At 41.2% G+C, this 13,559-nt stretch overlaps 1 protein-coding gene across 14 annotated transcripts in view; it reads left to right on the forward strand.

Moving 5' to 3' along the window:
* The window catches only part of LOC127361272 (NLR family CARD domain-containing protein 3-like), a 29,734-nt gene extending 23,489 nt beyond the window's left edge, over positions 1 to 6,245 (forward strand). For all 14 annotated transcript variants that reach the window (XM_051395777.1, XM_051395784.1, XM_051395776.1 and 11 more), the window contains 2 exons: positions 3,813 to 3,859; positions 4,011 to 6,245. In XM_051395777.1, the coding sequence (XP_051251737.1) occupies positions 3,813 to 3,859; positions 4,011 to 4,564 (601 nt within the window). In that variant the 3' untranslated portion in view covers positions 4,565 to 6,245. The remainder of the gene's footprint in view (positions 1 to 3,812; positions 3,860 to 4,010) is intronic.
* Positions 6,246 to 13,559: the final 7,314 nt, after the last annotated feature.

Raw genomic sequence — 13,559 nt, forward strand, 5'->3', positions numbered from 1 at the left:
CTACATAAGTCATTTGATACAACATACAGATAGCTGGTTTATATTATCTGTTACTTTAGCTTGACACTTTTTGGAAGAAAAAACAACAAGACAGAGGTCATTGTGGACTGTCCCTAGTCTCTCACCTGAATCTGTCTTTTTTCTTTTAAAGAACTGTCGTATGTCCATTGCTCACTGGCAGGCCACACACACACAAACACAGAGAAATAGAAAGAGAGAGAGTAACTAGGAGTTATCTTTCACACATCTCATACCTGTGTGTTATAGCCTATATATATAGACCTGCTGTGTGTGTGTGTGTGTGTGTGTGTGTGTGTGTGTAGTATATACTACTACGCCTGCATGAATGTGATGTGATTATTATTGTTGCAAAGCCTAGTTCAGGTTAAATCCTCTGTAAAACATGAATGAATACAGCAAAAGAAAAACATTTAACTTTCTTTTATTGTCTAGTTTTATAGTCAGACACAACTGAAAAATAACAGATATTTAAAAAGCCACAGTGAGTGTTTTCACACATTCTGCTGGTATACAGTGATCTGTCGTTTGTTTTCACTCTGGTCCAAACGCTGCATCACTGGCAGGGCTTCATGTTTCCATGACAACTGACCAGAAAAGACGCGCATGACGTCATGTTTACATGACGATTGTTAATATGAGTCTCAAAGTAACGATAAACTTTAACAACAGACACACGGAATCGGAACAACTCTAGGTAAAAGGAAAGAAGTGTGAGACACAGCTTTGGAGCAACTTACATAGTTGATTCACAACACTACATAATGGATTCTCACTGTGAGTGTGTTTCGCGCTGGACGACGGTCGGGCTGCGGAGCGGAGCAGGTACAGAGGAGAAGAAGGTGAGAAGAGGATGATACCATTTGCTAAGCGGGGATGTTTTCATATTCGTCCTTAACATATACATTTTAAACTACAAACTACTGAGTATGTTTTGGACATTATTTAACCTTGTCAAAGACGAACAAAAGTTTTAGACATTTCTTACTCCAAGTTTTAGGGGTGCTGAGCCCATGGTGGAAAGTCTAGTCTGCACATTATTGTCTGTCATTATGATTGAAGGCCACCAAGTGATTTGGATCGTTATAATTGTACTGTGGATTACCCGTGATTGCGGCGCAATACTACCCGAGATCCGCGGCAACAATGGACTCACTTACACCACTGATGCTCTGCTACAACTCCGGAACTCCAAACTCTGCAGTATCAAGCCACCCAATGTCATCCCGGCAGAAATCCGACCAAGGAAAAGAGGGAAGAGAGGAGGGGTACGCACCAGGCTCCGGTTCTACTTTTACAGACTATAGGAACTACAGGTGACAGTCAGCCACAGATCGTCCAAGAACCTACAGCTGACTGTCCACATGGTGTCTCGGAGGCCAAAGATCTTTATTTAGGACTGTACCAAAGTTATAGGGGGGACACAGTAAACAGAGCCAGTCCTAACCTCCCTCGGGCCTAAAGCTAAATTCTGCTAAGGGGCCCTCCTAACCATTGACACTATATATAAGCTGCTACTGAACCTGTGAGCCATGTAAACTATTTATCTTTGCCACACAGTCACACCTGATACCCCAGTGCTCCCACTACTCCCACTGGTGCAGCTGTGGCTCAGAGGTCGTCCACTAATCAGATCGTTCGATCCCTGACTGTATGAGTATGTGTGAATGATTAGTTTCCATTCTGGTGAGCAGTTGGCACCTTGCATGGAAGCCACTGCCATCTGTGTATGAATGTGTGTAAATGAGTGTGGCTGTAGTGCACAGCGCATTGAGTGGTCGAAAGACTATAAAGTATATAAGTACATTCCATTTACTATTTACAATCTTCCTTCCTTTAAAACAGTTTACCCCATCTGTTAGTCTAAGAATAAGTAGAGACATATAGCAGAGTAAGGTATAAAAAAACTATTTATTGAGTAGAATATTTTTTATAGAATCTTAAGATAAGTGAATATTAACAATATAAATAAGAAATTGTAGAAAACGTAAAATGAAGAAAATAATGTAATATGAAATCTAACACGGTCTCTGCTGCCTGGTAATTATTCCAATCCTCACTATATTATACAAATGGCTTTGTCTTTACAATGTGAACATAAGCCTACAGCCTCTGCCTGCAGTTTAATCTCTCAGTATCTGCATCAGGCCTAGTTAAATTGGATTGCCCAGATTTTCTTTTGTCCATTTTCCAATATAAAATACTATTTATACTATGGCTTGACTGAATACTTGGTGGTTATTATTTACTGAGAAATGTGCATCCATATTGTCCAGTATGCCCAGCTAATCAACATTTAAATGTAAATATTTATTCAATAGTCAATATCAATCCATTGCTTTCCATCTTGCACTACAGAGTTGTAAAATATTGACTGAGAGACTCGATAATGATCTGTGCCTATGAGTGCCATCACACCTTGCTTGGACTTGTGCTCAGAGAGATTCCTGCTGCTGAAAAGCTTCATTTCTGTTTCATGCAAGTAAACACAGCATGGTTATCTTGTCTGAGCTGCAGTTAATAAAGACTGCTGCCTGTTGGCGTTCATCAACACAGACAGACAGACACAGACAGACAGACAGACAGACACAGACAGACAGACAGACAGACAGACAGACAGACAGACAGAGAGCTGCCAGCTGTAGCAGCTGCAGAGATTCATTACAAACCACACATCAACATTACTGTTATTTACTGACATCAAACTTGGAGAGAACACACTGATTCCTGTTCTCGCAGTTCACTCTCATGGTGTATAATAACAATAATATAAACCAGTGTTGACTGTGGCTAGGAGACGGTCTGAGACTAGTGAAGCATTTAAGAGCTAAAGAGCTAGATATTTCTCTCAGGAGTTGGTAGAGATAGACCAGAGCTAAAGAGAGATTGGGATGGGATGATCCTGTTGCTCCTGGCAGCTGGTGGCTATAGTCTCTAAAAGTAGAACAGGAGCCAGAGCCTTCAGTTACCAAGCTCCTCTCCTGTGGAACCAGCTTCCAGTTGTGGTTCGGGAGGCAGACACCCTCACCACATTCAAGAGTAGGCTTAAGACATTCCTCTTTGATAAAGCTTATAGTTAGGGCTGGATCAGGTGAGTCCTGAACCATCCCTGCCATGGTCCTGCTTGACTGCCAATGCTAATATCACTGATATTATTGTTATTATTATTATAAGTATTATTATAGCTACGGTTACTGTTGTTGCTGTTGTCACTGCTCATTGTCCCCCATCGTTACTGTTGTCGTCGTCATCATCTTCTTCATGTTCATCATCAGTCACTACTACTGTTGTTGCTGTGCACCTGTCTGTCTGTCTGTGTCTCTCTCTCTCTGTCTCTCTCTCTCTCTCTCTCTCTCACTCTCACCCCAACTGGCCGAGGCAGACGACCACCCACCTAGAGCTGAAGGATCTGTCCTAGGTTTCTGCCTTTTAACAGGCAGTTTTTCCTTGCCCTTGTCTCCAAGGTCTTGCTCATGGTGGTACTGTTGGGTCTCTGTAAATAATGTTATAAAGAGTTCGGTCTAGACCTGCTCTATTTGAAAAGTGTCCTGAGATAACTTCTGTTATGAATTGGCGCTATACAAATAAAATTGAATTGAATCACTCAGTGAAAATAATGAGCTGCAGCCATCAGCCAATAAGAAGAAGCTCCACTGAACTGAAAGACTATCAGCTGATTAATAATAAGTGCTCCATGTGAAGATGTAAGTCCATTTGTAGAGAATAAGCTCTGTGTATGAGAGCGATGTAATGTCCATGTTTCCATGCTGCTCTGACCCCCCTCCTCCTTTCAGGGTGGAGCCTGCTGGAGTCCGATGGTTGAGACCAGGTCTGAGGAAGTGTAAGTGTGAAAACAAAGCAGCACACATTCAACCATCTTCACACTGTGACATCACTCATTCACAGCTCTGATGTCATCATCAAAGTGTCAATCAATGATCAGATGATAGATCAATAACTGCAGCTGTAGTGTGTCTTGTTCTCTCCATCAGATTCCTGTGAACTCACAGTCGACACAAACACAGTGAACAGAAAGATCAAACTGTCTGACAACAACAGGGAGATGATTCATGTGAAGGAGGATCAGTCATATCCTGATCATCCAGACAGATTTGACTACTGGCCTCTGCTGCTGTGTAGAACTGTTCTGACTGGTCGCTGTTACTGGGAGGTCGAGTGGAGAGGATGGGTTTCTATATCAGTGAGTTACAGAGGAATCAGCAGGAAAGGAAACAGTAGAGACTGTGTGTTTGGATGGACTGATCAGTCCTGGAGTCTGGACTGCTTTGATGGTGGTTACTATGTCTGTCACAATAACAGAAGAACATTCATCTCCTCCTCCTCCTCCTCCTCCTCCTCCTCCTCCTCCTCCTCTGGTAGAGTAGCAGTGTATGTGGACTGTCCTGCTGGCACTCTGTCCTTCTACACAGTCTCCTCTGACACACTGATCCACCTCCACACCTTCAACACCACATTCACTGAACCTCTTTATCCTGGATTTGGGTCATACAGCTCTGGTTCCTCAGTGTCTCTGTGTCCTCTGTAGGAGAGAGAGAGAGAAATTTTCTCACTGCTGACCAGATAGTTCAGATTTTTATATTTGAAAAGAGAGACATAAGAAGGGTCTCTCTTTTGTGTGTAAAAATAGTTCCAAGGTGTAAAGAGTGGCTTTGATTTGAACAAACTAAATTCATCATCTTTGGTCATCGTGGAACAAATGTACAAACTTTGATAAGTCAGGTTGAAATCTAAAGAAATCAAAGTTTTGGGATGATTCTAGATAATAAATGATGCTGGAAACCACATCTAAATGATGTCAAAGCAAAACTGTCCAATTGGATCCCAACACTGTATAAAATGAAGGATTTGTTAAATCCAGCTTCATTCTCCACTTTGTATTGTTCACTCCTACTTCCATACATCACTGACTGTGTGCCCATTTGGGGAAACAAACAAACACAAATCAGATTTTTACCTTTGAAAAGAGAGACATAAGAAGTGTAAACCAAACTACTGATCAAGAACCGACTCAGCTGTTTATTTAATAAAAGGCTGTAAAATTCAGAGAGTTGGTGGATTTTCAAACAGCACAGATCAGGTATAAAATCCGAAACTAATGACGAGCTGAAAGAGTCCAAAAGTTGTTTGAAATGAGAGAAAGTCCAAATGATTTGAGGTTAATCTGCAAGTTTAAGCACTGATGTCAGAAATCCCCTTGTGTTAAAGAGGTGAACTTGTGGAACAGTTGTAGTGAGGAAATCAAGCATTCCATAAACAATCATTTCATCAACAAATATAAAAGTGATCAGACTGACATGTTAGTATAGTAGATATAGTGTCACATCAGTCTGGTGTCAAACAGGTCCAAGACTCAATTATCTGCAATTTGTGTAAAATTGCAATTCGAGTAAATTTTCCTTCCAGAGTGTCAGAAATATAAACAGGACGTTGATGTTAATTGTTGCTTTAGCGATTTGAAGCTTTCTGTCTCTTTTTCATGATGTCAACACATTTATTATTCAACGTGTTGGCTTTTACTGATTATTCCTCTGTGGAAGCCAATTCTATTATTATTATTATTATTGTTATTTACTTGATGTTATTGTTTGCAAATAACACATATTCATAAATCACAAACCTTCATTTTTAGCCTTTTAATAAACATTAAAACACCCTTCTACATTAAGAATGTGAAATTTTGTATTTGTATTCAATTTATCTACTTTATTTTATTATTTCTTTAATATTCTTGTCCTCATGTCGCTGTGATGTCACTACAGTGTATGTTCTTTTTCTCAAATCCTCTGTCTGTCTTTGTTGTTCCTGTTCAATAAAGTTTTGAAAAAGGGAAAACTGCTGGTGACTCCCAGTGTGCAGTGGTGGACGTAGTAATCATAATTTACTTCAGTAAAAGTAATAGTACTTCTTCTTCATGTTCATCATACCCTTTAGTCACTACTATTAGTGCAGTTGTTGCTTCTATTGTTGCTGTGCACCTGTTCTCTGTCTCTTTCCTTCTGTCGTTACCTTTTCTCTCTCTCTCTCTCTCTCTCTCTCTCTGTCTCTCTCTCTCCCACCCACCTAGAACCGGGTCTGTCAGAGGTTTCTGCCTTTTATAAGGAAGTTCTTCATTGCCGCCGTCGCCAAGTGCTTGCTCATGGTGGTACTGTTGGGTCTCTGTAAATAATGTTTTAAAGAGTTCGGTCTAGACCTGCTCTATTTGGAAAGTGTCCTGAGATAACTTCTGTTATGAATCGGCGCTATACAAATAAAATCGAATTGAATAAAAAACCTAATACGATTGTACTATACCTCACATGGGGAACCATTTTTGGTTGTGACAAGGCCCCGTGACCCTTCTCAAAGTGTGTTTACAAATGTTTAGTACTATGCCTCACACAGGGCATCATTTGCTGTGATAACAATCGTTTAAATGTGCACCAAACTGTTGGTACGACCAATTAATTTTTGTTATCAAAATGATCAATCACCAAAGATAGTAATGTGCATGGCACCGCACCACAGAGAAATTTTTAGCCACAATAGTTAGCCAGCCCCCAGTAGTCGGTGCAGGCTGACCCAGTGTAGCTTCTGCTAACCGTGGTTCCCGAGCAGCCGGGAAGCCAGGGAGTCTGTGTGACTGTCCGAAGGAAGCATAGTCCCAGACAGCAGAAGCCCACCAACAGGTTCATGTGTCAAATAGATTTTCCCCAGTCAGTGACACACCCGCTGAGAAACCAATTCTGGTTATTGGCAGCTCGATAGTTAGGAAAGTGAATTTAGCAAAGCCAGTGACCACAGTTAAATGTATCCCTGGGGCCAAAGCAGGTGATATTGAATCGTATTTAAAACTGCTGGCTAAAGATAAAAGTAAATATAGTAAGATAGTAATTCACGTCGGCGGTAATGACACCCGATTACGCCAACTGGAGGTCACAAAAATATGGAGTCAGAGTGTAATTATGAAAAAAAATTAAAACATAGGAGGCTAGCACCGTGGTACAACCACCAAAGCCGCCAATTAAAACAAAAAGCAAGTTCTGAAAGGAAATGGCGCTCTTCCAAGTTATAATAATACATTTTATTTAAAGGCGCCTCTCTGGGCACTCGAGGACACCGTACAACACATAAAAAATAAAAACAGTAAGAAATAAGAAACAGATAAGAAAAGACAATGTAGATAGTTAAGTGGGGTATGCAGTTCTGAATAGGTGAATTTTTAGTCTTGATTTGAAGAGGGGGAGAGAGTCCAGGTTCTTGATGTCCGGTGGGAGTGAGTTCCAGAGTCGGGGGGCAGAGCGGCTGAAAGCCCTGCTCCCCATGGTGACGAGGCGGGCGGGAGGAACAGAGAGGTGGACAGAGGAGGCAGATCTGAGGGAACGGGAAGGGGTGGCGATGTGGAGTAGTTCGGACAGATAAGGAGGGGAAAGGTTGTGGATGGCCTTGAAAGTAAACAGGAGGATTTTGAAGTTTATGCAGAGTTTGACCGGGAGCCAGTGGAGTTGCTGCAGAACAGGGGTGATGTGGTGGATGGAGGGGGTTCTGGTGATGATTCGAGCTGCAGAGTTCTGAACCAGTTGAAGTTTATGGAGGTATTTGTGAGGTAGACTGAAGAGAAGGGAGTTGCAGTAGTCGATGCGGGAGGTGACAAGGCTGTGTACAAGAATGGCAGTGGAGTGGGGAGAAAGGGAGGGGCGGAGTCGATTAATATTGCGTAGGTGGAAATATGCAGACCGGGTGAAGTTATTGATATGGGATTGGAAAGATAATGTGCTGTCAAGGATGACACCCAGACTCTTAACCTGGGGGGAGGGGGAGACAGAGGAGTGGTCAATGGTGAGGGAAAAACTGTCAGCTTTTGAGAGGGTTGATTTAGAGCCAATAAGAAGAAAATTCTGTTTTATCACTGTTTAGTTTGAGGAAGTTGGAGGAGAACCAGGATTTGAGCTCAGTGAAGCAGTCAGTAAGGGAGGAAGGTGGGAGAGTGGAATTGGGTTTGCTGGAGAGGTAGAGCTGGGTGTCATCCGCGTAACAGTGAAAATGAATGTTGTATTTAATGTAATGGAAGATATTGCCATGGGGAAGGAGGTAGATGATGAAGAGAAGGGGCCCCAGGACAGAGCCCTGGGGCATACCAGTGGTGACGGGGAACCGGTGGGAACTGCAGGATTGGAGTTGGACTGAGTGCGGCCTGAGAGGTAGGATTTAAACCAGTCAAGGGGTGTGTGTGTGTGTGTGTGTGTGTGTGTGTGAAATACCAATGGAAATTAATCTGTTGAGGAGGATAGTGGGAGAGATGGTGTCAAAGGCTGCACTCAGATCGAGGAGGATGAGAATAGTGAGTAACCCAGAGTCGGCTGCCAGGAGGAGGTCGTTTGTGATTTTGATTAGTGCAGATTCAGTGCTATGGAGGGGGCGGAAACCAGACTGGAATTGTTTGTACAAGTTGTTAAGGGTTAGATGAGAATGAATTGGGAAGCAACAGTTTTTTCAAGGACTTTGGAGAGGAAAGGTAGGTTGGAGATGGGACGAAAGTTATTATAATTATTAGGGTCAGCACCAGGTTTTTTCAATATTGGGGTGATGGCAGCAGTTTTGAAGAGTGTAGGAGCAATTCCAGTGAAGAGTGAGGAATGGATGATGGCAGAGATGAGGGGGAGCAGAGAGGGGAGGCAGGCTTTCACCAGAACTGTGGGGAGGAGATCTAACTGACAGGTTGAGGGCTTGGACTTTAAGATGAGGTCTGAGATATCTGAGTCAGAGGGGAGCTGAAAGAAGGAGAATGAGTGAGACGTCAGACAGGTATCAGGGGAGGTGCTGAGGGAGGAGCTTGGGCCTAGGTGCAGGTGGATCTGAGGAATTTTCTGATTGAAAAAGGACATCAGGGAGTTACAGAAAGCAGTTGAGTACAGGTGGGGAGGGAGAGAGGCCGGGGGTCTGAGAATATTGTTGAGAAGAGAAAACAGTGACTTGGAATTACCTTCATTTGAACAGATTATGCCAGAGTAGTAGTTGAGTTTGGTTTGAGAAATGCAGTCCTTATAATGTAAAATGTGATGTTATTAGAATATCGTTGAATTTGGCATGATAGTCTTAAAACCTATAGAAAGGCCCTCTGTTATCTCATCCTGTCACAGACAGACACAGAAAAACTAATCCATGCATTTGTTACTTCTAGGCTGGATTACTGCAACTCTTTATTATCAGGTTGCCCCAGTAAACCCATTAAGACGCTCCAATTAATTCAGAATGCTGCAGCACGAGTACTGACAGGAACTAGAAAAAGAGATCACATCTCTCCTGTACTAGCTTCTCTGCACTGGCTCCCTGTAAAATTTAGAATAGAATTAAAATCCTCCTACTCACCAATAAGGCTCTTCATGGTCAGGCCCCTTCATATCTTAAAGAGGTCATAGTACCCTATTACCCCTCTGGAACTGCACTTTATGTTTGTGACACCAGAGGGTGCCAAATCCTCCTCCAAGACGAGGAGCACTCCTCATTTAAAGGAGGTCTCAGCTCCATTATTCAGTCATTCTTCTCCAGAACATTTCTCATGGTGCACTGAGCTCCTCTCTTCCTCTCTCTCTCTCTTTCTGCCATGGTTCTGCTTGACTGCCATTGCTAATATCACTGATATTATTAGGGACTGAGCCAGTGACCGCTCGAGGTCCCTATTGTATTTGCTATGTTTCTTATTATTCTTACCTGTTATTATTTTTAGCGCCTTTGACTGCGTTTTTGCCCCCCTGAACATATACGAAAAGTCAATTTTATTTGGCAAAGTTGTCAGGCCTGGTAAAAAATGTTATATTCTATGCGTCTTTTTCGAGTCAGCCACTAGGTGGCGCTACTATTAAGAAAAATGTTTTTGCTTTTTGGTTACTTAATAACTTTTGCATATTTAGTCGCACATTCAAAAAACTTATATCTACGCGTTCGGTGAATGGAGCTGAATTCAATTCAATTCAGCGCCAATTCATAACAGAAGTTATCTCAGGACACTTTTCAAATAGAGCAGGTCTAGACCGAGCTGAATCTCCCCATATAGGCCCCGCCCACTTCCGCCTATAATTTAAAAAAAAAATTTATTAACTTTTCATTAGAGCGCGAAATGTCCTTAAAGTACTTTTCCGTGGTCCTCCTACACGCTTTTTCCGATTCGCACGAAATTTTTCACCTTGCACCTGGGGACCGCCCTGGCAAAAAAAGTAATTTGAACATTTTTGAAATTTCAAAAAATAAGCGCACTATAAAATGAAGACTTCCTGTAGATTTTTCGTCAAAAAAGGAAGAGGACCATTTCTCAACATTGGTATGTCCGATTGACACCAAACTTGGGTCCATAGTTCCTCATGTCTTCCTTAGGGACCGTACACAATTTCAGACCATCGCCACTAGGTGGCGCTCTTTAAAATTAAGAAGTTTATATCTCTGCAACAGCACATGTGATTTAAATGAAACTTGGTACGATGTTTGCCCATGGGTCCCTGAGGCTCACCTAAAAAGGAAAAGAAAGTACGCCACTGGGTTGCACTCTAGTGGCAGTGTAAATCACTGTGCGGAGACCGTAATAGTTATGAATATGAAATGCACAGGTTACGTGTAGAGTGGTGCCTGAAGCTCACATACCAAAAATCGTGTTAGTCGTGTTTGTAGTGCCCCCTACAGGATCCACATTTCACCGATATGTACGAAACTCGGTAGGCACGTGTAACATGCCGGGACGTACAAAAAAGCCTCTTGGACCCATACTCCAAATCCCACAGGAAGTCAGCCATTTTGATTTAAATTTTCACTTTCAGCGAACTTTTCGCGTTGTATTTGAACGAACTCCTCCTAGGGAATTTATCGGATCTACTTCAAAATTGGTCAGTACAGTCAAAAAATGGTGCTGATTAAAAGTTGTGCTATTTGTGACTGTATGTTTAACCGTGTGCCCGTGACGACGTGTCGAATTCCACCGATTGGCCAGCAAACAGATAGTACTCATCTTCAGTGTACAGTCCCACCCTGAACACGTCCTCATAACTTCACCGTACATGATCCAGTCTCAATGAAACTTCACGTGTATGATAACAGTCCCACCCTGAACACGTCTACATGACAATATTCAGACATAGTGATAGCACCACATACTGGTAACAGGAAGTATCACGTTTTATACTTTCATGTTCTACTCCTCGCAGGATGATCAGATCCAGCTGAAATTTACTTATAAAATGCAAAACACATTGTTGATGATATGTGTTGACAGAATTATTTATATTTATATTTTAATGTGGGTTTCAATGTGAGAAACTATTCATCTAGACACACATGAGGCACAAATGAGACATTGGTTAAGGCTTGAACGTCTCTGTCAAATATGAAACAGGATCAGATAAATAACATTGCTTGACCAGACATTATTTGGAAAGCCATAACTATTTCTAATCATAGATGAGGAACGTAGGTCAAAAGGCTCTGATGTTAGTCATAAACTGGGTTTCCTATCCAGGGAGAAGTTACACAGAAAGAAGGAACAAACTTTAACCAGATTTCATACTTAAATCTTGTTCTTTTCTGTGTCTTTTTCATTGGTTGATTATTCTCCTTTAATAAAATGTAATCAATTTCGATTTGTTTTGCTTTGACATAATTTAGATGTGATTTCCAGCATAATTTATAATGTCAGAATTATCCCAAAACTTTGATTTCTTTTTGAGAATGACACTAACAGGTTTTATATGGGAAATTTTGATTTGATTTGAAATATAATAATAATAATGATAATATCATTATTGTTGTGATTATATTAATTAGACAGTGCAGACCTTTGCCTTGTATCTACAGCACTTACCTCTGCCCTGTATCTACAGCTCTTACATATGCCCTGTATCAACAGCATTAACTTCTGCCCTGTATACAGCACTGACTTATATCCTGTATCTGTCTGTCTGTAACTTAGTGTTATTGTCAAATGGACGTCACACCAAGAGAGCACACGTCCAGTAGTGCCACTCCGCTTGACATATCATGTTTTTAACACTATTCTTTTACTGATCATGGTCTACTTTTATCTTTGTGTTTCCCGTTGTGTTGTTTGATAAGTTACTTTTGGACCGAATTATACCATAATGGCTGTATGTGCAGACTGGAAACTTCAGTACTCACAGCTAAGGGAGAATATCTACTGCCTCAAGTCAGAGCTTCAGGAAAGGGATCACCAGATAGAAGGATTTGTATCCATAACTGCTGCACACTTTCTATACCTTGTCACTGTGAAACATAATTTTTTTGTTATTAATTTCTTTCTGGAAAACACATTAATGTTGTTTTACAACATTCTAGTTGGTCTGTCTGTTTCTTTCCTTCCTGCTGCACATTACTCCATGTTTCTTCATCCATTGTCAGTTAGTTGTTGTGTTGCTGTTCTTCCTCTTTTCAGTCTAAATTCTGCACGGAAGCAATATACTGTAGGACTACAACTACCATGTACAAAATTGTATTTGTATAGCGCCAATTCATAACAGAAGGTATCTCAGAACACTTTTCAAATAGAGCAGGTCTAGATCGAACGTATTTACAGAGACCCAACACTTCCCAGTAAAGAGTTAAAATGATCTCCACCTCAACTTCTACAACACTAAAATAATTGTTACACATGAATGTTTCAGTCGTTATATCCTATAATATCATATATAACACTCAAAGGGGACACTTTTTTGAATTGTTAGTACTTTTATTTCAGTGACATTTTCAATGCAGGACTTTAACTTGTGATTGAGTATTTTTACATGCAGTACTGCTACTGTTACTGAAGTAAAACAACTGAATACTTCCTCCACCACTGCACACTGGGAGTCACCAGCAGGTTTGCTTCTTTAAAACTTTATTGAACAAGAACGACACAGACAGACAGAAATCATACACTGTGGTGACATCACAGTGACATCAGGAACTGAAAAAAAAGATAAATTGAAGGTTTTAAAAGTTTTCTTCATCTCAGAATGAAAAACTTTTTTAATGTTTAGTCAAAGACTAATAATGAAGGTTTATGATTGGAAGATTTTTGAGGAACTCAAGCTATCTTCCATATTTGGAACATGCAAGAACTTGATTCTGACACCATGACACCAGGGACCTGCTTGTTGTGAGAGAAGACTTTTCCAGAAGTTTTTCAATGAGACTTTTTCTGATCCAGTGATAGGGCTCTTAGGATGCGAGTGTCTGCTCTAACAAAGCAGCCAATCCCGAAGACAACGATCTCTTCAAAGTGTCACAGCACTTGAGCTAAACCTACTCTGGAGTTCCCTTCTCTCCTTTATCTAAACATTAGGGGGGCACATAACCAAGCGGTTGAGACTACCCTGTTGTTCCTGTTCTCTAAATACAGATGATAGTTAGTTACACAAACTCTGAGATACTCTGGTGTCTCTACTGGGGCCTAAAGGAATGTCTCGGGGTCCATAATGTAGCTACCATGTGGAGGGGGGCTTACCTGGAGGCGTAGAGGAGGACCAACCCTGGTCCGGGTTTGATGAAAAACCACCAAAGAA

Source organism: Dicentrarchus labrax, unplaced genomic scaffold (assembly GCF_905237075.1).
Source record: "Dicentrarchus labrax unplaced genomic scaffold, dlabrax2021, whole genome shotgun sequence".
Taxonomy (NCBI): Eukaryota; Metazoa; Chordata; class Actinopteri; family Moronidae; genus Dicentrarchus; species Dicentrarchus labrax.